The following is a 26,097-nucleotide window of genomic DNA, read 5'->3' as shown; positions in this document are numbered from 1 at the left end:
TTATGTTGTGATATTTCTCTCCTCTCCAAGTCCCCAACAGTAACTTGACGCCTCTGGTAATAAAAACTAAAACATTAACGGGGGGGGGGGGTGGTGGTGGTGGGGGGGAGTGACTTAGTTTATACCGTGTCTTGCAGTTAGGAGGTTTTTTTTTAAATCACTTTTGAAAGACAAGACGTCTTTTGACAGCGTTTAAACAAGGAAGATTGGCTCTTGGATCTAAGTTACCCCCTAAAATGTTCTGCAACCCGATTCCCCCCCCCCCCCCCCTCAAACACTGACCAATCCCAACTCCTTGGAGACTCGGGAATACCACAGCCTCCGGGCTGGTTACAGTCCACCCCCATCCCCAGTCCTAAATGTGACTGAGATTAAACCAGGCGCCGAATCGCCAGAACCTGCTCAGACTCCCACAGGTAGGGGCTGCCGGAGAGGCGGGTCCCTTTCCCGCCGGCGCCTTTATTGGATGGCGGCGGCCTTGACCGACAGCGCCCCCCCTTGGCCAATGGAGCGCCGGGCCGCTCCCCCCCGCCACCACCTCTCTTCCCACCCCCCCCCCCCAACTGGTCGCGCTCGCTTGATACAGTCGAGGGACCAATCAGCGGCCGGGGCGGTGGCGGGGGCGGGGGCAGCGCGCGCTGCCCGCCCGCTGGGTCCGATTGAGCGCTCAGCTGCGCTCAATTTTCCGACCGCGCTGGCGGGGCCCGGAGGTGAGTTGGAATCCCTTTGAACTCACTGGGCTTGGCTGCCAGAAGGTGATCTCGAGCCATGTTTGCTTCTTGGTGCCTCTGCACCTTGGACTCGGGCGGTCGTTATGATATTACTGTCAACTGTTGGTGACTTTTTTTCGCGTTTGGTTACGAATAAAACACCAAATTAAAATCACGCCAAGGGGTTGACTCTTGGGATGTGGGCACCAACGCCAGCAGTTGTCTGCGAAAGTGGTGATGGGCCTAATGTGTGGAGCTGTTTAATACGACTGGGGTGTCTTACGATGCCACATGGGAAGGTGGTCAGGAGTCAACAGCATTGGTGTGAATCTAACCTCACATATCGCCCAGAATGCATAAGGACAGCAGCAGTTTTGCTTTCCTAATGGGTATATAACGTGGCTGAATTTTTATGATAATCTGACAGTTTCATAGCCACTCTTACTGATACCTTTTTTACTTCCTGATTATTTCTGAAATCTGGATTCAAGAATAGCCTGGAAATAAAAAGCCAGCAGGGCTTAATTTCATATTGAAGTGAGGGTGGTGGGTTGATAGAGAACATTGGATGGCAGTAATAGTTTCTAATCTAATTATCCAGACGATAACACATACGAACATTTAAATTAAGTTTTAAAATTGCTTTCTTTCCTTGGTGTTTTCTTAAGGAAGAATTTTTTTGTGTGGATGGTTTGACCTCTGAGTCCTGTCTTTGACATTGCCAATGATTTGTGATGACATTTACAACATGGTACAAATAATGTCTTTTGATATTGATAAAAGAATGCCACTGATCCTGAATGTGCTACTAATTCACAAGATTGGTCACAATCAGGAGATATTCCAATGTAAAATTATAATTTCTATTTTACACTTTCAATTGTGTTTGGCATTTTTCTTGATACCTAATAAACACAGCTCTTTGTAAAGGAATTTTTCACATACTTCCAACTTTCAATGATAGTTCATGAAAATTGTCAAAGTTTAAATTTAAAAAGTCCACAGAACTGTAAGTTAGGTAGTCATCTACTATTTATTAAATACTGTATTAATAGGCTTATGATTAATAAAAGAGGGTAGTAAGGCACATTTTAAAATTCTTAACATATTTAATACTCTGGCCTGTCCTTAATAAGGTCTGTGGCTGTCAAATCAATGTATCCTTTTCTGTGATGATAATTCTTTTTTATTTCCCCTCCCTCTCTTGTTTTTCTCCTTTCTCCTCATCAATCTGCTTTCTTTCTGACAGTGACTCTTTTATTTCTCCCTTTGCTTACGCTTTATTTAGCCATCATTCTCTATATTTTTATTTCTTTTTTGATTCTGTTCTTTTGTTGCTTCTATGCTTTTTGATTCTTTACCTATTTTACCATGACTTTTATTTCCTCCTCTTTGTTTTATTCTTTATTTTTGACTCTCTTTCAGTCATCTATGTGTCTTTATTTACATTTTTTTTCTATTTTGCTGATTCTGTAATCTCCTGAGCTTTGTCCTGCTTTATCTTTTGGCTTTATTCCTGAAGTGTCTGGATGCTGTTTTTGTTTCACTTCTGGTTCTGTCCCAGTGGCCTCTTTTCTTCTGTCTGCCTTTGCCTCCCATCTCTGTCCTCAAAGAACTACAGTCCACCAACACAGAAACATGAATGTTGCCACTGGAACATTCCAACAGCTGTTGTTGTTCCCATCCCTAATGCATTATCTTTTATAAATATGTTAAAAGTTACTAGTTATTTTAGATATTTTTGAAAGAACGAGAAGAGCCAGAATCAGCATTATATAGGACATAATCTTCAACAAGGTGACTTCAAACCCATTTTTGATAATATGTTCACGATCAGTAATTACTATGGGTACATCGTTAGAAGAGAAGGGACAGCTCAATACAAAATGTTTTCAAATATTCTTGAAACACACATAAGCTGCTGTTTCAAAGAGGTGAAGGGGATTTATCAGAAAATTTTCTAATTATCTTAGTTAAATCTTTTTGTAAAATCATCACGTAATACATGTTGGTAACGGAGGGTGGTTGAAAAGGCAATGATATGTATGGAAGCAGGGACTCCTTCACATTTCAAACTCTCATGTGTATAGAAAAACGTAATGGAAACAAAAATAATCACATTTCAATTAAACCACAAAACTCTTCAAACAACAAGCCTTTTAAAGAGGGAAAAACATGGCCAACTTGCATTACACAACAATTGGCACACAGATCTGAGTAGGAAATGTAGTGATGCTGTATTTACGTAATATCAATAGAATAATATGTATACATTTTTAAAAATCATAAGACTTTTAGCTTACTAATTTCTTGAAATGTAACTACTAGTGTTGACTTATAAATAAACATACTTTTCTTCATTGAAAATTCCTTTACTGGTGTAATTTGTAGTAATTCTTATAAACAAGATAAATAAGGGATACTACTGTAGGTGCAACTGGGAAACCAAAAATCTCTTCTCCCGGTGAACTCTGAAATGCTAATCAACTGTCAGTTGTTTCAGTACATTAAGTGCAACATTTTCATGTCAGTGTGGCTCAATGCTAACTTAGTCACAAACTGTAGTTAAATTACACCCCTTAGGGAACACCAAGTCTTGTCAGTAAGTTTCATGCGGTTACCTTTCCAGTTCCATTTAAAAGTTGACTATTGTTTGTCAAAATATATTTGAAATCATTTTTTTTACAAAGCTCCTAATACAGATGTGAGAACTTTGCATAGGCCCAATCTCTAACAGAATCTCATTGCACAATTACTGCTAATATTTTTAGTACAGTTCTTACAACAGTATTCCACTGTGAGTTTTCTGATATGTTAGGAAGATGCTGTTCGCTCCTCTCTATATTGGTCTATCACAAAATTAAAATTTAAATAAGCATGAACATGCATGCAAATGTTTATAATAATTTGAGATCAATTAATAAAACTGTATTTTCAAAATATGTGCTGAAAAATTAAATGCTGACATTTTCTTCAGTATTGAACAAATGTGTTTGAATAAAGATGTAAAGTTAGTTAGAATGTGAGGCATCTAATGAATAAAATTTGTCCTCCTCTACTGATTATACATGAATCATAAAGATATTCAATCTCACAATAAGGAAATGCATTTTGATAAAATCTACGATTTATTATTTCCAACTACAATTTATGGTATATGATGTGTTATGTAAATAAGAATGTTGAACATGCAGAACAAATAACACCCCCACCCTCTTCAATCAAATGAGTCAATGTAAATTATACCCTTTGGGAGTTAAAATTTAATCATAGCCACCCAATATCTTTGAAATATTGTAATTTTCTTAGCAATTTACTTAAAAAATACTTTATTTCAAATGTAAATACACAGTTAGATCATTGAGGCTCCATGAAACTAGACCAAGCATTTCTACTTCAAGGAATCCTTGGAAACAATAAACTATATATGAAGCATATAGGGCTTAATGTTTTTTAAACAATTTTTTTGAAATGTTAATTCTGCTTTAATAGGTTGTATATGACAAATGACAGAATCTCTCAAATCAACATTGTAAATAATTTCTTTGAAGCAAGTAGAAACATTTTCTGAAAAAACACAGGAGTTCTACAAGTACAAACTGCTTAGAGCTCCACAGTGAAGTAATTTGACAATAATATAGCATCAATTTAATCAGTTTCTGAGCTCATAGAAAATGAATGGTGATCACTTGTATTCCACCTTTTTTAGTTATTGAATACCTCCAGTACGTTAAAAGTATTTGATGACCTGCTTACCTATTTAGAATTTAATATAATTATAAGTATTCTTTTGAAGCAGAATATTTGTAACAAAATGCTTATTAAACAATATAATTGGACTTTTATGACAACTTTGTTTAAAATGTGTAATTTCTTGGTGCTGTACATGTAGTTCTCTAACATGTACACTGTTAATCCTTTTTTCTAGAATATAATGTGTTTGCTATTGATTCATTTTTGCTACTGCTATCAGAATGTAATTTTTCTTCTTAACAGAACAAACAAGTGGCAAACATGTGCAATTTGCTTATTAATGGATATTCTAAAAGGTTGGTGTATTATTTTAAAAGGTATTTAAAACTTTTGCCCAAAGTCCTATTAAAACATCCTTGGCATTGTCCATGTCTGCATAACTATATATTTTTTATAAGGACAACATTAATTTAAGCACTTTCAAATACATGTAAAGCAAATACTTAACGTTCCAAGTGCCAAACTAAACTATAAAACAGTGACAACTACAATTCTGCTTTGTAAGAGGAGTGCTAATAAATTACATGCTTTGTACAGTATGAATTTGAGAGCCTACTACATATTACGTGCCACAGTTCTCAAACCGAACATTTTGACAACATAATGTATGCTCCCAAAAACATGGCTGGTTCTTTCAATCTTTCCATTAATGACATTGTTTGATCTTTTTTTTAAAGTTCAATTTCAGAAATGAAGTATCTTACGTTTTGCCATTGTTCATCTTGCCAGGTAAGACTGAGGTAAATCATCCAGGTTTAGTTTTATTTATTTTTGTTTAGAATCAGATTGGCAATATTTCTGAATTATCTTTACAAAATGTAATTACTATTATGATAATGGCTTAGAAATGAATAACTCTATATGTTTGTCACCATCCTAGACTCAGCTATTATTCCAAAATTCAATGGCACTTTCAATAAACTTTGTCATCCTTGAATGTAAAATGCTCTGTAATTCAAAGATAGTCTGCTCCCGAAACACGATTTTATAATCTCAGTGCAGTATCATGAACTTGTTTATACAACCAGAACTCTCGAGTGTTTCAAGTCCTCTTTGTAACAGATCAAACCTTTATAAATGTTTGAAAATACTTACATGTATCTGGAGTAGTTTGTTTGATGGAACTGCAGGGAGCGACCAAAGAAGGACTACCAGACATTACTCCTTTCAGAGAATCCACTCCAAACAGCTTTACCTCTGGCCTAGTTAAAAATATCTTCCAATTTAAAAAAAAAATCAAATGAGTTAGAAAACTAAGATGGTATGTTTGTTACTGAACTCTGATCAGGATGTGTGTCAGTGCTGCAGTAAACTACACAGGCCAGATCATGATGGGGGCTAATCAGAGGAATAAGGGTCTGTTCTAGATACTCGATTGGCTCTTTTGGTCAGGTGACCTCACAGAAGATGATAAGAAATCCTAGTTACAAACTGACAGAATGGCAGATAAGGTTTTTTTTTAACACTGATAATGCAAAAGAAATAATTAACCAAGTCTAGTGGATTGGGAATGAATGGAAGAATTTTTCATCATAAAATGAAAAGAAAGTCTGTAGGAAGGACTTACTGATTTCACTTCCTTAAATGGTTAATTATCTATTTTCAGCATAGATCCATGGCTTCAAACTAGCTTCAGTTTTTTTGCATGATGAATAATGAATGCCAAAAGGATTTCCCATTGAAATATAAAATGCACAACTCACTCTAAACTTGAAAAGTTGTGTGGGTAGCAAGAGGTGTGAATTCATTTGAGCTAATTAATAAATTTATTTAGGAACTGGTATTTGTGACCTGAACTATGAAGGCAAATAAAGTTATGTTGAAACTGCATAATGTTTGCAATATTTTTGCTGTAGCTTATAGAAACTGGGAGGTGGTTAATTATTTTGAAAATATATATGTATAGATATATATATACAGTACTTCACCACAGCATTAGTCAACTCAAACAATATTAAAGGAACAGTAATAAGAACTTAAACTTATGAAATGTCCTAAAGCACTTCACAAAGGGGGTGGATTGACTGCCAAGATGATCTTAGGAGAGGTGACCAAAGATGTGATTGAAAATAAGGTGTTGAAGCTTTTTAAGATCTGGGAGGTTGAGCAAGGCAGAAAGCTTAGGAAGGGAATGACAGAATAATGCTCTGCTGTAATGCTTAAAGGCTTTTCCATCGATGACAGAGTTATGGTTAATGGGGTGAAATACATTGCAGTCTAGCCTCCTGAAGAGCAGCAGTTGTGAGCTGAAACATTGGGTTGGAGAAGGTAGATTGCAGTGAAGCCATGGAAGGGTTTTTAAATGAGAATGAGGACTTTGAAACCATTATTTTGGCAGTAGGAAACAAATGGAAAGCAGCAAGGACTCAGATACTATCAGACAAGTACCTCATATTGGATAGTACACAGACAGTGGATTTTCAGCCTTTGGTGTTTGAAGACAGTAGGCCATCCATCAAGATGTTGGGAAGTCAAGCCTGAGGGTGACCAAGGCATGGTTATTTTGGACAAAGACCTTGATGAGATTATTGGTGCAGGAAACATCTTTGTATAATTCATAGTTGCAGGAAAGTGCAGTTGTATTCAACTAAAATGAAGCAGTCTGGCTGGGACAAATAGCCTTTTCTCATGCTTAATGTGCCCTCATTTTAAGAGATTTGCTGCACAAAGGATAGTAATGTGACAAGTTATAAAATGTGCTTGTAACTAAATAGAAGTAACAGAACATGTGCCACATGAAAATATTACATTTCATGTTGGGATCCTTCAGGGGATTGTTATGATCCCAGCTGATGTTAATACTGGATAAGTCAGATCCCAGGGTGAAACCTGGCTTGATAGATCCTATTGTTTTTTTTTAGAAACCATGGAGTAAAGCTACTGAACAAATTCACAGGAGTCTGCTGATGAACTTTTAATACAGAGAATAAATCATTTATTAAACTAGAGAAATTAACTATATTACACCAGACAAAATGTTGGAAAACATCTCAATACAAACACGAGAAGATGATTCAAATATTCACTACTCCTTTACCCCAGCAATATCTCTACAGACACATATAAATTCAGAAAGATAAAACAATTTACAATATTTATCTTGTACACCAATATTCAAGGTACATGTGAATTAACAGGCAAATGGCTAAATACACCACACTCCAAAGTAAATGACAGATACGAACAAAGTCAATTCCATGGATTTCTGGACAATCCACTCAGACGTTTATCACACTGTGAGCCAACCAGTGTCTTGGAAACTTTGTCTTTCTCACGAGGGTTTCCAATCTCCACATTTGAAGGACTGGCCTTGGAATTTTCGCAAAACATCACTTCCACTCGGACGGCTTCAACAAGGATCCACCTCCAGGGTTTCAACCTTGCCTTCCGAGATTCCTTTCCCCTTGGTTTCTGAGTACACTCGTGCTTCACCTTCCAAGCACACTTTCAGATCTTCGGCTGTGCCAAGCAGAACACCACTGCTCCAAAGGGGTACCTTTGCCCCTACTGCCCATAGCTTGGGGTCACCGACCTTAGGCTGCCCTCTCGGATCTTCAGGGCTTCTCTTGTCAGCCCACTTCTCTTCAAGCCAGCTGCCCCCAGCTCTTTCTTTAACTCGGAGCCTTTTTCTCTGCTCCCGTCATTTATCTTGACTCGATGGGATCTATCTCTGATCACCGTCTTTGTCCCTGCCTGGGGCTTTCTTCTGGGCCCTCGTTCTGGTCCAACTCCCTGGTTTGGGGCCTTCGTCTTTACTTGCGAGCCTCGCCCTGTCCCCCTCCCCATGTCCTGCTCCCTGGGAACCCTCCTCTGGAATGGTGCTCCGGTTCAGGTCACCTGACTTGCAGTTTCATGCCGTTTCACTTATTTTCCTTTTGCGCTGGTTCACAGCCTAAAGACCATAAAAACCACTAACTGCCCACATGCAGCCCTTTCCTGGCCGGCACATGCGCAGAAGTCCCGAACCCAGCAGGAACTGTAGTTCCCCAACTGTGACTGCTGATTCAAAATCAAGGTAAGTGTGGAATTTCATTATAGGATGCTACTGCATATGGGGCAAAGAAGGCTCCCAGGGCTTTAGGTTTTTTTTGGAACATGCTAATTATGAAATTATTTTTTTAGTATATTCATACAGTATGGGCTTTGAATATTTTGTTCATTTTGAATCAGAAAGAAGTACATATTGTACCGCTGGGTCACAATATTTTTGTGGAAGTACCCGAAATGATAGGAGATGTATCAATTCAGTAGGTTTCCCTGGATGGGCAGAGAATAGCAGATGGTTGGCAGTATGTTCAAGGTTATAACATACTTGTAGTGTTTGCCATTTGAGAAAGTCTCATTGTTAGGAACATCCAAATTTCAGTAGGTCCTCAGTGGCAGAGCAATGGTAGATTGGAAGACATGTTAAGCAGGGTCCCCCAGGGATGAGTTCTGGGGTGCCTGCTGTTTCTAATTACCTAGATTCAGTAATACCATGCAAATTGATCAGGTTCCTGAATGATAACCAGTCGAGGGTTAGGGCAAACAAGTTTAATGCAATATCTGATGAACTACAAGAATGCAGAACAAAATTGCAAGTGGGCAAAATTATGGTCGTTGAAATTTGTTTTGTGTAAGCGCAAGAAGCAGCACATTGCAAGTTAAAATAGAGACATGTTTTTGAGAAGACCAACAACAATTTGTATTTATATAACCCCTTTAACATAAATAAATGTCAAAGTATTGCACAGGGACAAAGTCAGAATGGATACTGAGTTAAAGAATGAGATACAAAGAAGGATGGCCAAAAGCTTCTTAAAATTGCTGGGTTCTAACATGGGTCATTAGGGTAGGTAGGCAGAAGAGTGTAGGGAAGGAATGCCAATGCATCAGACTTAGCAATAGATAGCTGCTAATGATGGCTGAAGGAATGTGGAATAAAAGGTCAAAGTCAGGGTTCATCAGGCTGGGTGTTGAGCTATAAAAGATTACAGAGATAGGGAAGGGCAAGGACATGGAGGGACCTAAACAACATATTAACATTACTATTACATTTTAACATTAAACAAGAGACTTTTAAATTTCATATGTTGGATAATCAAGAACCATTAGGTCGGAACAGGGTGATGGGTTAGCGGGATGATGCAGGATAGGACAAAGCAGCAGAGTTTTCGATGAGCTTATGTTTACGATGGAGCAGGTCAGAACGGCAGAGGAACAATCGGGTTTGAAGATGACAAGTGCACGGATGAGGTTTTCAACAGCAGAATCGCTGAGGTAGGGACAGAGGTAGGCAAAATTCCAGGTATGGATGTTGGCAATGTTACAGATATGGGAGTATGCGATCTTTCTGATGGAGAGGAAATGGAGTTAAAAGTTCAACTCGAGGTCAAATAGGATGCTGGTTGTCTTTCTTTCTATATTAGTTCATTAGATGTGAGCATCATTGGGAAGGCCAGCATTAATTGCCTTTGAAAAGGTGCTGGTGGCAGTCGATCTGGTGTAGATACACATTACAGTGCTGTGTGAGAGATAGTTCCAGGATTTTGATGCAGCAACAGTGAAGGGATGCAATATAGTTCCAAGTCAGATTTTTATTGTATGACTTGGAGGGAAATTTAAAGTTCTTCCCATGTGCCTGCTGCTCTTGTCCTTTTAGGTGGTAGAAGTTACAGCTTTGGAAGGTGCTGTCAAAGAAAGCTTGACAAGTTGCTGCAGTGCATCTCGAAGATGGTATGTATTGCTGTCATGGTGCACTGGTGGTGGAAGGAGTGAATATTTAAGATGGTGACTGGGGTGTAATCTGTCTGGTCAGGCTACAACTTGTAAACTATGGTCTGTTCTGGTTACTGAAATACAGGAAGAACAGCAAAGGAATATCCATGGATGAAAAATTGTAGAGAACACATCTACAATTTCTAACATGTGGTCCTGTCGGGTGAGGCTCCCTGCCAGGAGCGCTCATTTATAAAATGAACCTTATGAGATGGCTATCAGCTGAAAGAAAGAAAGTAGTTCACTAACAAAAAATGCAGGGGTAACAACAGTGGTATGGTCTGCAGCGAATCTGCAGATATCGGTCCCACTGCTAAAATTGTAGGCTGTTTTTTTTCTGGGCAAGCCTGATGGATGCTCAAAACACGCATTAGGTCCTTTGGATATATAAATTATAGTCCTAAGACCTGTTAAAGGACCTCTTTTTAAACTTTGTTGATGAAGAATGAGGCAAGTATTGGGCCTGCACAATTCAGGAATCTTCAGCAGCCCCTTGACCACCAATAAAAGATAAGCGATTTTATTTTTTTAAATCCCTTTTTGTGGAGCAAAGAGAAGCAGGAATGCTTTGGTGCCAACAGAGATGCGACCAGTACCCTAGCTCATGTTGAGTATGTTGAAGAGGCTTAAGCTCTAATTTCCTTGGGCCACTTGGTTCAGTCACACGCTGGTTGCTCAGCACTAGATAATTTCTAGGCCAGAGTGACTTGCTGGTTTGTGAGACTGTTATCAGCCTTATAGGTTAGAAATCGCTGTTGGCTATGTTTGAGGATAAATGCTTAACACAAAAGCCTTCTCCTCTGGTAATTTGATGGAGGCTCTAATGTATTTAAAGTTAGCAGGATAATGCCTCTATTAAAGTAGCAAGCAGTGGGATTTAATATTATGTTCTTAAACATTCATCCAGAAATCGTTTCAACAACAGTTTTGATTTTAATAAATGGAGAAAGTGCTGGAAATGTATAGGAAATCAGTCAGGATCTTGGATGTGTAAATTTGTGGTGCGATTTAGAACATTTTCTGATTTTACTCTAGAATTTTAACATTCAAGCTTTATCATTGTATCCTGTATTTTAATAATTAGCATAGGGAAGGGAATTGAGCTAGGACAGAAATATAACTGCATATGTTAAAATATAACTTTGAGCAAATGGCAAAGACGTTCCAGTTCTTTTTTTTTTGTTTTGAAATCTATTACGTTGGATGGCTATGTTACCCAATAAATTAATTCCAGCCTTCCCACACAAAACACACACTAGTCTATTCAAATGTAGAATTTGGAGTGTAAAAAAAAGGCAAAGATGAGCTTTGCAATGACCTCTCAGTGAAAGTATTTCTGTCACCAGGAATTTTCATTACCTAGTCATGACCACTGACACCTACTGACTACCTTACCAATCTTAAAATACAGCCTACAAGCACAGTTCAGTAACCTTTAACCTGCTGTAACAATGTACTCACTGAGAGGAAATGCTCATCTCAGCCCAAATCTAAATCAGTGTATGTCACGCAGCCACTTAACAGATTCTATCACGGAAAACAAATACCCTGTTGACAGCTTTGATAAACCAAACCAAGAGACATATAGTCAGAAAGTATTATCCTTGTCAATAATATATTTTCCTAGTCAATAAATTTGAGAAAATATAGGCTTTGCTTGCAAGCTTATTTGCTTTAATTTATTTACCATAGTCATTGTGGCTAAAAGACAGGACTGTCTCACAAAATGTAAATAAAACCATGAATGGGTTTGCTCAGGTCCTGTGTACTTATGCAGCCCAATTGACACCCTTTGATTTTGCAAGACATTGTAAAATACTGGCATTGCCAAGATACTGAAACGTAAATTAGGGTTAAATCTGTAAAAAAAAATTTAAAAATCTGTAATCCTTTCTTTATCTTTTCTTCCTTGCCATCTTCCTCCTCAGTTATTCTGATTCCTCACCAGGGGCTCCTTGATGGAATATAGTTCCAGGACTCGGGATCCGGGTGCCTTTGATACCTCTACCATTATGCAATGGATGGCCATTATGCGAGCAGGCACCTTGATGATGACTGTAGACCATTTGACCCTGCGGACCATCATAGTCAAGACTGATCCTGTCCTTACATTTCCAGCAGGGGGTGCTGGTTACAGTCTTGACCTTGAACCTCAATCAATTTTCCCATTGGAGGTCCAAAGCCAATTGTACTAGCCCCTACCATCACAGAGGTCAGCTAACTAAACCGCAGATAAATATCAATAGCACATGAATACATTAACATAGATTCTTTAATCTGGTCTCCAGAATACCTTTCAAAGCCCAGGGCCAATGGAGGACTGGCTAAAATTAAAATTAGAAGAAAATGGACCATTAAAAAAAAAATAATTAATTCTCAAGCTTCAAGTAATTTGTAAAGCAGAACAACCAAGAGGCTGGAACAGATGAAGTGAAACCTTTCATTTATGGAGCAAAGGCACTGAAGTGGGATAGGGGTGCTGCAGCACCACTACTGGCAGGAGGGTGTAACTCCATCTCCGAATTGTGACAAAGGCGCAAGTGAATTCAAAGTTAAACAGTGCCTGACAAGTGACCAATAGTGATGGCACTGAGAAGTAAAGTTTGGAGACTGGAGGTACACATCTTACATAGGTCTTTAATAATATAATGGACCATTTTACATGGAGTTGAGGCCAACTGTAGTCTTCCGGTGAAATGAAATTCATATCTCCACTGCCCAAAAACTGCAGTTCACCGCTAACTCAAACAACTGCGGATGAGGCTAAAGTGGGCTAAGATCATGCGCAAATTGTTAACAAGATGCCTGTACCTGTCCTCCCAAAGGTGGCTCCCCTGGAGGCTGAATGTGCACTCCTGGCCTCCTCCCACTTCTAGCCCTCCCTTCCTCCTCAGAGGAGCTGCCTCCAGTGGACAGATCAGCTCCCAGACCCAGGCTATGGGAAGGCTTCCTGAAACCTGCAGGCCTAGAAAAGATTCCTCAGTGCAGAGCGCTGACCTGAAGGTTAAGAGTCCAGAAAAAGCAGCTGGGAGGCGTTCTGAAGTACTGCAGATCACACAGGCAAGTTTGAAAAACTTTCACCAATAAATACTTCACAGAGCAGACTCACGACCCCACTGAGCCCTCTTATCCCGCCTGTGGATGAGGTTAATACAGATGTCTCCTACCCGCCTGCCCATTGCGCCCGTGCGCCAACCCGAGGATCGCACGGGTGCCGAAAAATCGGCATCGATTGCAAGACTAAAGGGCCTTAAGTGGCCCGTTAGTTAATGGCGGGCGCACGTCGGACTTCATCGCGCACCTGCCCAGGGAAATATCGCAGTGACGCCGGGACACTCACCCGATGTCACCGTCTGTCATTTTACGCATGGATGTGTGGGGCCCACCCCCTGCATGTCAAACGGAAAATTCTGCCCATTATTCTTTTAGTCATTCTTTGCTGGCTCTCAAAATTGTCCAAACGTCTGACTTAGCGTTAATCTTCACCGATTTTACATTGTTTCTTTCAGTTTGATGCTATCCTTAACTTCCTTCAGTAGTCACAGATCCTTCTACTAGAAACTTAGAATCTGACCTTATTTGAATTTAGGGTTCCATTTGTCAGCATTACTACTTCCACTGATCCTCAAAAATCACACCGTACAACATTCAGATGCTGCAAATTGGGTGGACAAGGGACCTGATTTCACTGCACCACCAGCAATGAGAATTGATGTTGCCTGGTTGAACGTTAGCCACTGGGTAACATTTCACTTCAGAGTCAGAAGGTTGCAGGTTCAACTCCAACTTCAGAATTAAGAACATAAACTTGACTGACACTGCAGTGAGGGAGAGCTGATTTGTCTGTTTCATGCTGCATTAGGGATGCCATTCATCAGATAAAGGATTATTAATCCAAGCCCCCACAGTTGCTTCTGCAACTGAAAGCTGAAGATCTCATGACATTATCGAATGAAGAATAGAGAGCTCTATTGGTATCTCAGCCAACCTTCCTTCCTCATCGAAAACAGATTACCCGGACTTTAATTTCTTTGCTGTAGGTGGGATGGTTGCAACTTTCACCGACATAATTACATTGACTGTATTTCAAAGTAATTGATAGTGTGTGAAGTGCTTTGAGACATGCTGAGGAACATGATAATGTGCTATGTAAATACTTGTCCTTTCATTCTTTAATGGTCTTTACCGATATTCAGAGAACAAAACCAATGCAGTTAACTAAACATACTAACTACACCTGAAGCATCTAAAATGTGATTGGAAGGAACCTTACAATTTAAAATTGGTAAGCTGACACTAGATAGTGAGGTGATTACCTTAGCACAACAAGGTGTTGTACCACAGAATAGTAAACCAGGAGCTCCCACTAATTTTCAAATCTCAGTTATATCATGGGAAGGGTGAACAATGTAGAGATTTGGTACTTCCCAACAACAAAGGTGGCTATTGGCGGATGAGTCAGCCAGGCCTTCTCTTCTGCTTGCATCAACAGTTCTGAAGAACATTGATAGAGTCTTGGAAACATACCAAAACAATGAGTACCAACACTTAAAGAGATGGAGTAAACACTGGCCGGGATTTTCCGGCCCCGTTGTGGTGGGATCCACAGCTGGAGATTTGGCAGCCTGGCCAAAAGACCATTGACTTTCAGCGGCATTGGGTAGGACCAGATGATTCCAGCAGCTTGGGGTGGAAAATCCCACCCAGTGTAAACCTCTGCGAGTGAAGAAATAGCAAAAAACGCCTTCTTATGTTTGAACCTGTAATTGCCAGTGATGTGTAAACGATAATACAGGATTGTAGGTGAGATTCTCAAAGTGTAAATTGGCAGGTAGTCTGTTTCGGAGCTGTATGCGGAGCTGAACTGAGGTATATGTTCGTGTATTAGAATTGCTTACACAAATGAGTAAATAAAATTGTTGTGAGAGTTATTCTTGTGAAATGTCAATAGTACTTATATCGTGAAACATTAACTCTGTTTTTCTGACACATTTTTTTGAAACTTCCAAGTGGAAATTTAGTAGCTGCTGTGCCTTCCATTTCTTGAACAATCTCTTTTGTAGCAACATATTGTTATGAAATCTGCAGAGACTGATAATGTTTTATAAAAGAGATTTGAACTTCCAGTTATTAGCTGAAAGAATACCCGACAAGTTTTCACGTTTTTAAACTTTTACTGTAACAAATAACTAAAAATAACAATTGATTAAACACTTTTTTGTAGGCAACATATACGTTAAACAACAGAAATGGGATGCCCCATTTTACTTTTAGAAAGGACAGAAAATCTTCTGCTACAGTAATACGTTACACTGTCCCTTAAGTGAACACTTCACCTTCCAGGAACCAGTCCAAAATTATTCTCAGCTCCTGGTGACTTGTTTCCTTTTTACTTTCCCAGCTGAATAACTTCTGATTTCACTGTGAGGGTTACACTGTAGATTCTTTCCCTCTAGCTCAAGCTAGGCATATCTCCCAGCCTCCTTTAAATCCTCACGAACTCAGGCTCTTCAATCTTGAGTGTGAGTTCTGCATGGTAAACAATAGAGTCAGCATTTTCTTTGCGTCAGGTGCAGGACTGGCTGCTTCTATCTCCTGCTCCCTGCCTCTCAGATGGCTGCTTACTACCCCAAATCAACTGCTTTCTGTCTGTGATTTTCATGGATTTGTAGGGAAGCCTGTAATTTGATCTCAAAAATGGCTTCCTCTGCCTTCTACCCATGACAACATGAAACACAATAACCTTGTATCTAGGTCGGCATACTATTTATCTATTTTTGATCCCAACTCCCTTTCAACTTGATAGTTGACAGCAGAGCTGTTTACAACCCAAAACCAATAACACCTTTCTGGGAGACTCAGGATCTACTCATGGTATACTCAGAAATTGCTGCCATTGTCTCCAAGCTTAAATATCTTGCACCTTCTTCTCAATGAAACAACCTGAGCCCTCCTTTGGTGACTAACAATCAAACCACCCAAGCTTACTGTCAGGCAGACAGCAGAACAGATCACATGACCCCCCCCCCAACCTTCATTCACCTCAGATTTAAAGATACAGTCCCAAAATATGGTAATCTTATAAACCTCATTATTGTATCAATATCCATAGTCACCTTCTAAATCATAACAATGTGGACAGACTTCACCTGTACATCTTCATTGTTTTTAAATGTAAAGATTTATTTACCATGAACACTGCAAACACTGGTGAGACAGATAAATGTGTAAAAGTACGAACACGTGACCACTTGGGAAGTTATTGATAAAATAAACAAAAATATCAATCTAGGGATTGAAAGAAACTGTTACCTCTATTCAGGAAAATTAGGAACACATTTTTGTCTTGGATGCCGCGGTGTTAACCTGGTGGAGCAGATCACTCACCCTTTGTAGAAATAGAACCCATCTGGTTTCCATTTCTTCAAATCAATGAAATAAAAATCAAGCTTCTAAAACGGGGCTGGGCAAGGTAGTGACTGAAGCTTCTCCTCTGCTGGATTTACCAATCCTTAGGTGAAGGTGAAAATTTAGCTAGATATTTTAGGGACACATTGGGAGACTTGGAGTTATTTGTTGGAGCCTTTGATATTATCAGCACAAGTGTGGTTCAACAATGACATGGACTGGGCCAACGCACAGGGATAAAGATCACATTTTTTTTGACATAGAAAAGACACCTGGGAGGGACTATTTCCTTTTATGTGGAAGTGAACTTGATTAGAGTGGAGGTGAATTAATCTAGTCTACATGTGAAATAGGTAAAAGCCCTATGGATACGGATGATATAGATCAGGGGAAGGAAATGAGCTGTGGGACCACATGGAAAGCAAGGGGATTGGCCCAAGACTTCTACAGTTAAATAAAGAAAGAATGCACAACAACAGATGCAGTTGCTTTTGAGTGACTTCAATTGTGCCAGGGATGGATTGGGGAATCTATAAAAGGTGCATTAAGAGTGAAACCATAATCCTGGTCACAGACTGATTGTTACATGGAGCAATTGGCCAAGAAACTCACTTCAGCAAGGGTGCTAATGGACCTGATAGCGGCAACCAATGGATGGTAGAGCAGGTCAGAGAACATCTTGTCAATACTGACCACAACGTATTATGGCTTGCCAGTTTCAGATGAAAGAGAGGAGTACAACAGAAACATTCGACTTTAGAAAGGCACACTTTGAGGTGATGAGGGGTGAGCTAATTAAACTGGGTCGGACAGCTCTGTTATATTAGCTGTGTCTCAGCTGGTAGTACCCTTTGCCCGTGAACCACAAGGTTCTGGGTTAAAGTCACACTCCAGGGCTTGAGCACAGAAAATCAAGGCTGACTCCAGTGCAATACAGAGGGAGCACTGCGCTGTCAGGGGTGCCCTCTGTTGGATGAGGTGTTAAACCAAGGTCCCACCTGCCTCCTCAGGCGGATGTAAAAAAATCCCAGGGCACTATTCCGAAGAAGAGCAGGGGAGTTATCTCCGGTGTCCTGGCCAATATCTATCCCTCAATCAACATCACACACAAAAAAAAACAGATTATCTGGTCATTATTAAATTATTAACCACATTCATAAAAAACAGAATTTGGATATTAGTCTGTGACGTGACACCAACCAAACCAGAAGCATAGAGGATAAACAAAAAAGAGAAGTAGACCACGTCTAGATATACTGTGGGCAGAGAACAGAACTGGTGAAGACCAGAGGGAGGGAGGATAAAAGAAGGAAAAGATCATGGGCAGAATTTTTCGCTCGCTTGCGGACGTGAGCCCGACATGCTTGAGCGTAAAATAGCGCGTGTTGATGTTGGGCGAGTGTCCTGATGTCATCGCGCACTCGCGATATTTCGGTCAGCAGACACCCGCAGGTGCCGGAGCTGCACCCGCCATTAAGTAAGAGGCCAATTAAGGCCAACTGACGCCGGCTTTTCGTTGCCCTATCCGATTTTGGGCTGGTGGCGGGGGCAAAGTGGGCAGGCGGCCCACCGACAATTTCAAAAACCTCACCTCACCCACGATCGGGGATAAAAAGGGGTCAGCAGCATTGCCAGTGTGTGTAATGAGGAGTTTGGTCGATAGTTTGCTGCTGGTGACTTATTGGTACTTGGCAGCTTCATCTCTGTTCGGGGCTTCATCGTTAGCATTTCCAGGCTTCACTTCAGGACTCCTCGGTGTCTCCAAGGACCCAGGAGAATTCAGACCGCGTGGACCCTTCCAGGTATCAGACAGCCTCCTGTTACCCTGGTAATGGGGATTGTGTCTCCGCTGGTGGCACCTCCTCTGAGGAGGGAGAGAGGGGCAGAAGGGAGAGGAGGCCGGGTGTCCCTATGCAGCTTCTAGGGGAGGGACCTGTGGGAGGAGAGACGCAGACATAAGGGGCACAGGGCCAGCAGGTAGTCCAAAAGATGGAAGGGGGCCACAGAACTCTACTATTCTGCTGCCAGGGTTTACAGGCGGCGATGGAGCTACCTCAGTATGTCTGAGGTGCAATGCCGAAGGAGGCTCCATTCTTAAGGGAGACCGTGACCTCCATCTGTCAGATGATTGACCCTGAGGTTGCCTCCAACTGTATGGATGGACACCCCATGCCAGTGGCTCTGAAGGTCACAGTGACCCTCAACTTCTATGCATCCGGCTCTTTCCAGGGGTCAGTAGGGGAATCTGTGTGGAGTGTCCCAATCAGCTGTCCACAGCTGTGTCAGGCTGTTGACCGACGCTCTGTTCAGGTGGGTATAGACTTTCATTCATTTCCGTATTGACGAGGCCAGCCAGGCTGAGCGAGCCAGAGGTTTTGCAGCAATTGCTGGGTTCCCCTTGCATCCAGGGTGCAATGCACTGCACACAAGTGACCAGCAAGGGTCAGTTGGATGCCTTCATTAACAAGAAGGGATTCCACTCCATGAACCTGCAGATAGTGTGTGACCACAGGATGCAGATTCTCAGGTCTGTGCAAGGTACCCTGGCAGCTCCCATGACGTGTACATCCTGAGACACTCCCAGGTGCCGGGGCTCTCCAGTGCTCCAGCCCGGCTGGATGGACGGCTGCTGGGTGACAAGGGCTTGAAAAGGTGGCATATGACGCCTCTCCACCACCCAAGAACGGAGGCAGAGCAGCAGTGTAACAGGAGCCACGGCTCCTCAAAGGCATTGATAGAGAAAAGTATAGGTCTTCTGAAGATTTGCTTCCAACGCCTGGACCATTCAGGGGGAGCACTACAATACCCCCCCAGAGCGGGTGCCACTGATAGTGGTTGCATGCTGCGCTCTCCACAATCTGGTACTGGAAAGGGGGGACCCACTGGAAAGGATCTTGACGCAGCTCCACAGGCCACAGATGATGAACCCAGTAGTGAGTCTGAAGAGGAGCACAGTGAGGAGAACGCTGAGGGCGTGAAGCCAGACCTCAGTAACCTGCAGGGAGGCAGGGGCACCAGGGACATCTTGATCCAACGCTCCTTCAGCGAGGCTGCCAAATAAGCACCAAATAACCTTATACCAGGGCTGCTGTCTCCATCCCAGATGTCTGAAATGACCCTTTCATTTGACTCCAAAGTCCACTCAGTGCCTGTGTAATAAATTTTCGAGCCACCCTTATCCAGCATTACATACAGGCGTACCCTGCACTACATTACGACAAAAGAAAATTTTTCTCATGTTGACAGTCAAAACAAATTAACAGAACTTTCTCTGGTCTTCAACCCCAGGCCAGTTAAAATAAACAAGACATTACACAGCAGAAGATCACCTGTGACCTGTCCCTCTTGTACTCATGCTGTCTTAAACTTACATTTGTGAGTGAAACCGCCTGGTGCTCCCCCCTAAATGGCACCAGCATTGGAGATAGCCTTCTGACTCTGCTGTCTTGTTGGCCTTGGCTGTTGTCCTCTGGCCAGTGGAGCCTGTGCTGGCCCCGCCTGGGAGGGAGCGGCCACTGCCACTGCTGGCATCTCCCCAGTTGCCACAACCTCATCAGATGCCATGGTCACTGGCATAGGGGCGGAGGAGCTGCTGCTGTCATCCAGAGCGCCCTGAGAGGAGCCCACAGAGACGACAGGCGGCTCGTGCACCAACGCGAGGTCCCTCTGGACCTCCCTGCTCATCATTGATGGACGGGCACCTAGCTGGACGCCTCATCCAAGTCCCTCACTGACACTGACCACCTGAACTCAGTGCCTGTGTGAGGGCTGCATGTCCGAGCGCAACCCCAGGAAGCCCTGATTCTGTCCCTGGAGCTGTCTCACCATGAGAGCCACCACTCTCACAATGCAGGAGGCAGTGCGCTCAGCCGTGAGGGTGAACACAGTGCTAATATTCCACATGGATTCCTCCATAATGGAGACCATGGTACGCAAACCATCATGGATCTCCCACCAGATCCTCCCGCACAGCTTGCTGGACATCCAGAATTTGCCACCTAATTGATGACTCCAGAGGTTCATTATCTGCCTTCGACTGAGCACCGTCCTGGCCTCCAGCAGTCCTGAGCGCGCTCTGCCTCCACCGACACCTCAAGCGAGTGTGAAGTGCCCTCAAGGCTGTGCACTGACACCCTAGCCGAAAATCTGAAGCCCACCAAGGTGCTGGTATCTCCGCTGGTGTCTGGTTCAGAGAGTGGGTGCGACGCAGGTGCATGTGGAGCCTGGCTGTCCTCTGGCATCAGGGGTGGGTCTTTAGGATCCTGCGATTGGGTGCATGGTGGCAAACCTAAGAGAGAACAATGACATGTCATTAATTTAAGTCATCACGCTGTCACTGTGCATGCCAGGCATCCTGCCGAGACCATGGAGATCTTCATCATGGTGCCATCATCTTTCAGTGATCCATGGGGATTCCAGTTTTGAGGCTCCCATCAATGATGAGACTAAACAAGACTGTTTGCACCATCTGAAACTCTCCCCTCTGTGCGCTGTACTCTTATCTTCGTCTGACACCCCCGCCTCTCCGTGGCTGGTTGACCGAGGTCCTGCTCGTATCTGGTTAGGATGAGGAGGTTAGCCCATGGTCTCCGCCAGTCTGCAACCTTTCAATCTTGTGATGGGTCGTCCTCTCCTGAAATGACAGAGGAGCGTTGATTCGCCCACTCCATACATGTAGCACCATTGCGGCCTGGCCAACCCCAGCTGAGGAGCACTTGGCAGGGCACTTCTGAGTCGTGGCCCTCGCGCTGCAAGGCAATCAGTCCAAGCAGCCAGGGCTCACCCCCTTGGCCAGCTCCAGTTGGCACTCAGACTCTAACACCCCTGAGGTTCACAGGGGCAGGGCCAGACCTTAACGCTTCAACACACTGATCCATGCCAACATGGTGCCCACCCTTCCTGAGTGCACAGGTCATTAAACCTCTTGTGGCACTGGACCCAGGCGCACCGCATAACATCATGGCTGCTGACCAGCGGTGCCACCTCCCCCCAGGTTCCCTTTGTAACGTGCGGCGGCCTCCTCCTTCCATCCCTGGGGACAAGGGGAGGGTGGGGGGGGTCCCCTCCTGGCAGCCCCCTCCTCCAGGAGGACCGCGAGGCACTCATCAGAAAACCAGGAAGGTGGGGGGGGGGGGCCGAGTGACCACCTGACCTGCCCTCCCGCCTGGCGTCGGCAGCTGCGTTCGAATCCATAAGTTTTAATTTCCTGCTGACAGCGCCAAAGATGTCTCAGTCACCGGCAGCCTTTCGGGGCCTGACTGTGCCGGTTTTAAACTGGCCGCCGGGTCTCCGTTGGACCCGCCAGCCAACAGGCCCCTCACTCCCGCTTCCCCCCCCCCACCCCTTTCCTGACCACTGGGGAGCTACCTTTCACGTTGGGTGGGCCTTACTTGGCCCGGCTAGTGTGGAATTGTGGCTGGGGTCTGATCACGGGTGGCAGCTCGCTTTCCGGTCACCCCCTGGGCCCACCGACTGCACCCACACGCCGAACTCAAAGTGGTGCCCCATGTGGGCAACAATGGACTAACGTGGGGGCAAAAATAAAGATCATGACATAAAGTGTAATGCTACAAATTTTATGGAGAAATGAAACAAATATAAAAATAAAACAAAGATAAAAAATAGCTAAAATTGGTTAGGAAAGCGGGGAATCTAAAATATCGAACACCTCTATAAATATATTTGCAGTGAACGTTTAGAAAAGGAAATGGTGGGCAATTGGAGGATGTCAAAGGTGAGTTAACTTCAAATGACCAAAGGGTAGCAAATATCCTTTTAATCTGTGCTGATGAAGTAGACCATGGTCTTTAGTGGTTCTTCTGTTGTCCCTGGAATTACACCTTACCCTGCACAGAAGTTGCACTTTCAGAGGCAATGGTGGAATTATTAAAGGAAATAGAAATTAGATACAGAGGCCACTGAGAAATTTAAATGAATAGAAGGCAGGGAACCAGTAAAAATGTGAACACTGTCTGATGGTTGGCTTTATCTTTGCTACTTTCCAATCTTCAAGAGGCATAAGGATGATCCAGGAAACTGTGGATTTGGTAACACTAACATCTGCAGTGGATGAAGTATTAGAAGGCAACCTGTAAGAGGCCACAATGAGACCCCCTGGGTCGAACTATCCCAGATTTGTACTAAGTGTGGTAGCGGGCGTGAAAATGTGGTTTTACCCGCCTGCCACAATGGTGGGTTTTCACACAGTACCATCCCATTCCCACTTCGGTAATTATGCAGCCACTGAAACACACCATCTCACTGGCGGGTGGCCTCCGATCTGCCCGCCATACCATTGCCTCGCTGCTTCCTCACTCGGGGTGCCATATTTAAACTGCAGCTGCGCGCACACTTCTCAATGCTTGCAGCCCAGGAGGGCGCAGGTGAAGACATGGCCCCAAAAGCCAAGAAGAGTGCAGTCCCCCCCCGATTCACTGACACATCCCTGGGACACCTTCTGGAGACTGTGGAGGCTCGCCGTGATCTCCCCTACCCCCACCCTCCCCCCACCAACTCTGGCTGCAGGAGGCCCATCAGCCTCGCCACTCCAGCGTGAGAGGTGGGGACAGAGGTGGTCAGTGCCAATGCTGCACACACGAGGTCGGCCATCCAGTGCAGAAAGAGGATGAATGATCTCATCCATGCCGCCAGGGTATGGAAACCATCTCATCACTCTAAACCCACACACTCACGAGCCCATCACACATTCACTGGCATCTCACTCACTGCCAGCTCAAGGGACATCACCACCCATTCTCACACACGTACCCTCACATGTCCATCTCACCTCATCTCCTCTGGAGGCTGCCTCCTCAGCCCTCACCATCTTAAAGCCACTTGAACAGATCAACATGTGCCCCCCCAACCCCCCACACACACCCCGGGATACCCCCCTTCCCCCACCACAGCCCTCGCTCTGCAGCCTCTTCCCTTGCCTGAGGCCACTTCTCCCTCTTCCCCAAGCAAGCCCTAGCCCTACAGCCATTACGGCGGGTCTGGTAGGCAGTACCACATCAGTCGTGAGACCCCCTAAAAGTGATGTGGTGCTGCCTTGCGAAGCCTGGCGCTGATGACAGTGAGTGCTGCCCGAAGCAAGGTAGGCAAACAAACCTCAAAGTCCCGAGTGAAGCGCAACACACCAGATGCACGTCGCTTATTTACAGTTGTGAAACATGTTGGCATGGTTGGAGCCCAGATGATCCCGCGTGGGGGGAGATGATCCTGGTGAGCAGGGCTTATAATGAGATGCTAAAGTATTGAAATTAGGTTCCCGATGTGCGGTGACAGGGAATATGACCCGCCATTGACCGGAGGAGTTGATGATCACAAAATGGCTTCACGTTTTTTGGCCTTTGTGGCATATTGTCATCGTTTCCCCCCCACCCCCCAGCCCGCCATAATGCCTGACGCCAATGGGGCTGGAAAATTCCAACCCCTGATATTGTATGGTAAGATTGACATTGACCAGCACACAAACTACAGTTCTTTAAGAAAATGATGGACCTTATCCACAACAGCAAAGGGCAACCAAAATGATTAACCAGTTTAAGTTCCCTGACTTGTGAGAAGTGGTATTAGATTCTGGGATTATTTAGTCTACAGAAGATAATATTTAAGTAAACATAAGTTGAACCTCAAAAGTACATCTGATATTTCCACAAATCCTAGAACTAGGGAATACAAGCTTAACTTTAGAGAAACGTTCACAGATAGTTTATATTTAATATATTTAGAGAATGTGTTGAATATGTGGGAAGGGCTACCCAGGGAGGCAGTGGAGATAGTGTGGTTAAAAAAAAAGAGATTGGAACAGATGTTAGCAAGGGTAGGTGGTGTAAAGGTATTAGTGTTTGAAACTGGCCAACAGGACTGCACACCAGAGCCAGGAGAAGCATCTAGGAGCCAGTTATATCAAGCAGCAAAGGGAGACCGAACAAAATATTGCATGGCTTGAGAGCGGGTGGGGGTGGGAGGGGTTGGTGGTGGGGGTCGGTAGGAGGGGTGGGGGTGGGGAGGCGGAGGTAATAATAATGAAAAAAATAAACTTAAATGAACATTTTGCATTGACTTTGCAAAAAATGAAATGGAAATGCAAACATCAAACGGCTTCTGCTACTGGGGATCATTTTGTCTGTAGGTTTATCTCAGTGGAAGAGCTAAAGACACAATATTATAAAACAAGAATTGAAAGACTAAGCACATTTCTTTAGCAGCTTTCCATAAACGGACAAAGATCTTTCACTTTAATAATAGCCAATCCAAGGATTGACTATTTCTGTTTGATTTAATCTAGTTTTATCCAATTGAAAGTCTCAATTTATGAACTGCACATTGAACAGTCCCTGTGAGTGAAGGGTAAGGGTTTTGGAAAGACTAGTTTCCTGAAATCCTGCACAGATATCAGGAGTACCAGATGTTTAGATTCCCATGCCAAGCTCAAATAAATCTTTGTGGACTCAAGGCTGTTTGTGTGGTGGGTATGGGGTTAAGATAGTACTTCATTATAAATTGTAGCTGCTTCTATAATTACAGATTGTGACTGCTTCCCATCCACTGCCTCTATTGTTTGCACTCAGTTTTGTTGCTATAGTTGTGGTGCTCACAAAACATGCTGTACAGACCGTACACCTCTTATAGCCATCATCCTTTTGGCAGGGAATAACCTCTACAAAAAGCAGCTGAGTGGATATTGTGTTCTGTATTTACAGCTTGATACTTAGGACTGGCCACAATGTAAAAGCCAGCTGATTAAAACACAAACTCAGGTGTTGAAACAAACTAAAGCAAGAAACAAGTGGAAAACATCCCTAAATACAATGGATACAAACAAGTTATAACGGAGACACTCTGGGATAGAGTGTGTGCTTGAACAGTGGTTCTCACACTTCTTGGTTGAAGAACTCCTTTTCAAATGGATCAGTCATTATCCATGCCCCATCTAAATTATAATGCTATATAATATTTATAAGATGAAAATACTGCTTGTAAAGACTGTTTTAATGTTGCTTTTACAATAATAGATCTTTATTTACAGATAAGAGTGAAGTGAGTGCTCCTGTTTCTCACTGCAGAGCCTATCCACCCTTGGCAGGAGCGTGAGAGTGAGCAGGAGCCCAGCGAGAGCAGAGCACAGAGAAAGCACTGGAGGAGGAGCACGAGAACAGGAGTAAATAAGAGCAAAGATATGTAGGAAGTAGACAACGGAGTAAACAAGAGCACAGAGAGAACAGGGGCATGGAGAGAGCAGCAGCCTAGAGAGAGCACTAGGGGAGCATGGAGAGAGAAGGTTCATGGAAAGAATAGGAGAATTTATAATGGAGAATAGGGAAATGGCGGAAAAACTAAACAATTACTTTGTGTAATACTTTGTAAATACAGAAAATCTCCCAGAAATAATGGGGGACCAAGGGACTAATGAAAATGAGGAACTGAAAGGAATTAGTGTTAATAAAGAGGAAATACTCAAAAG

General features: G+C 43.0%; 1 protein-coding gene and 1 long non-coding RNA gene across 2 annotated transcripts in view; one reads left to right on the top strand and one right to left on the bottom strand.

Annotated features, from left to right (window-relative positions):
* The window catches only part of LOC121281024 (nuclear receptor subfamily 5 group A member 2-like), a 108,221-nt gene extending 102,510 nt beyond the window's left edge, over positions 1-5,711 (bottom strand). Inside the window, exon 1 of the mRNA XM_041193598.1 lies at positions 5,559-5,711. Coding sequence (XP_041049532.1) covers positions 5,559-5,622 — 64 coding nt within the window. The 5' untranslated portion in view covers positions 5,623-5,711. The remainder of the gene's footprint in view (positions 1-5,558) is intronic.
* The window catches only part of LOC121281025, a 28,592-nt gene continuing 7,219 nt past the window's right edge, over positions 4,725-26,097 (top strand). Inside the window, exons 1-2 of the long non-coding RNA XR_005943794.1 lie at positions 4,725-4,759; positions 5,141-5,203. This is a non-coding gene — a long non-coding RNA (uncharacterized LOC121281025). The remainder of the gene's footprint in view (positions 4,760-5,140; positions 5,204-26,097) is intronic.

This window comes from Carcharodon carcharias, chromosome 8, assembly GCF_017639515.1.
Source record: "Carcharodon carcharias isolate sCarCar2 chromosome 8, sCarCar2.pri, whole genome shotgun sequence".
NCBI lineage: Eukaryota > Metazoa > Chordata > Chondrichthyes > Lamniformes > Lamnidae > Carcharodon > Carcharodon carcharias.
This window is presented reverse-complemented; position numbering and strand designations above follow the sequence as displayed.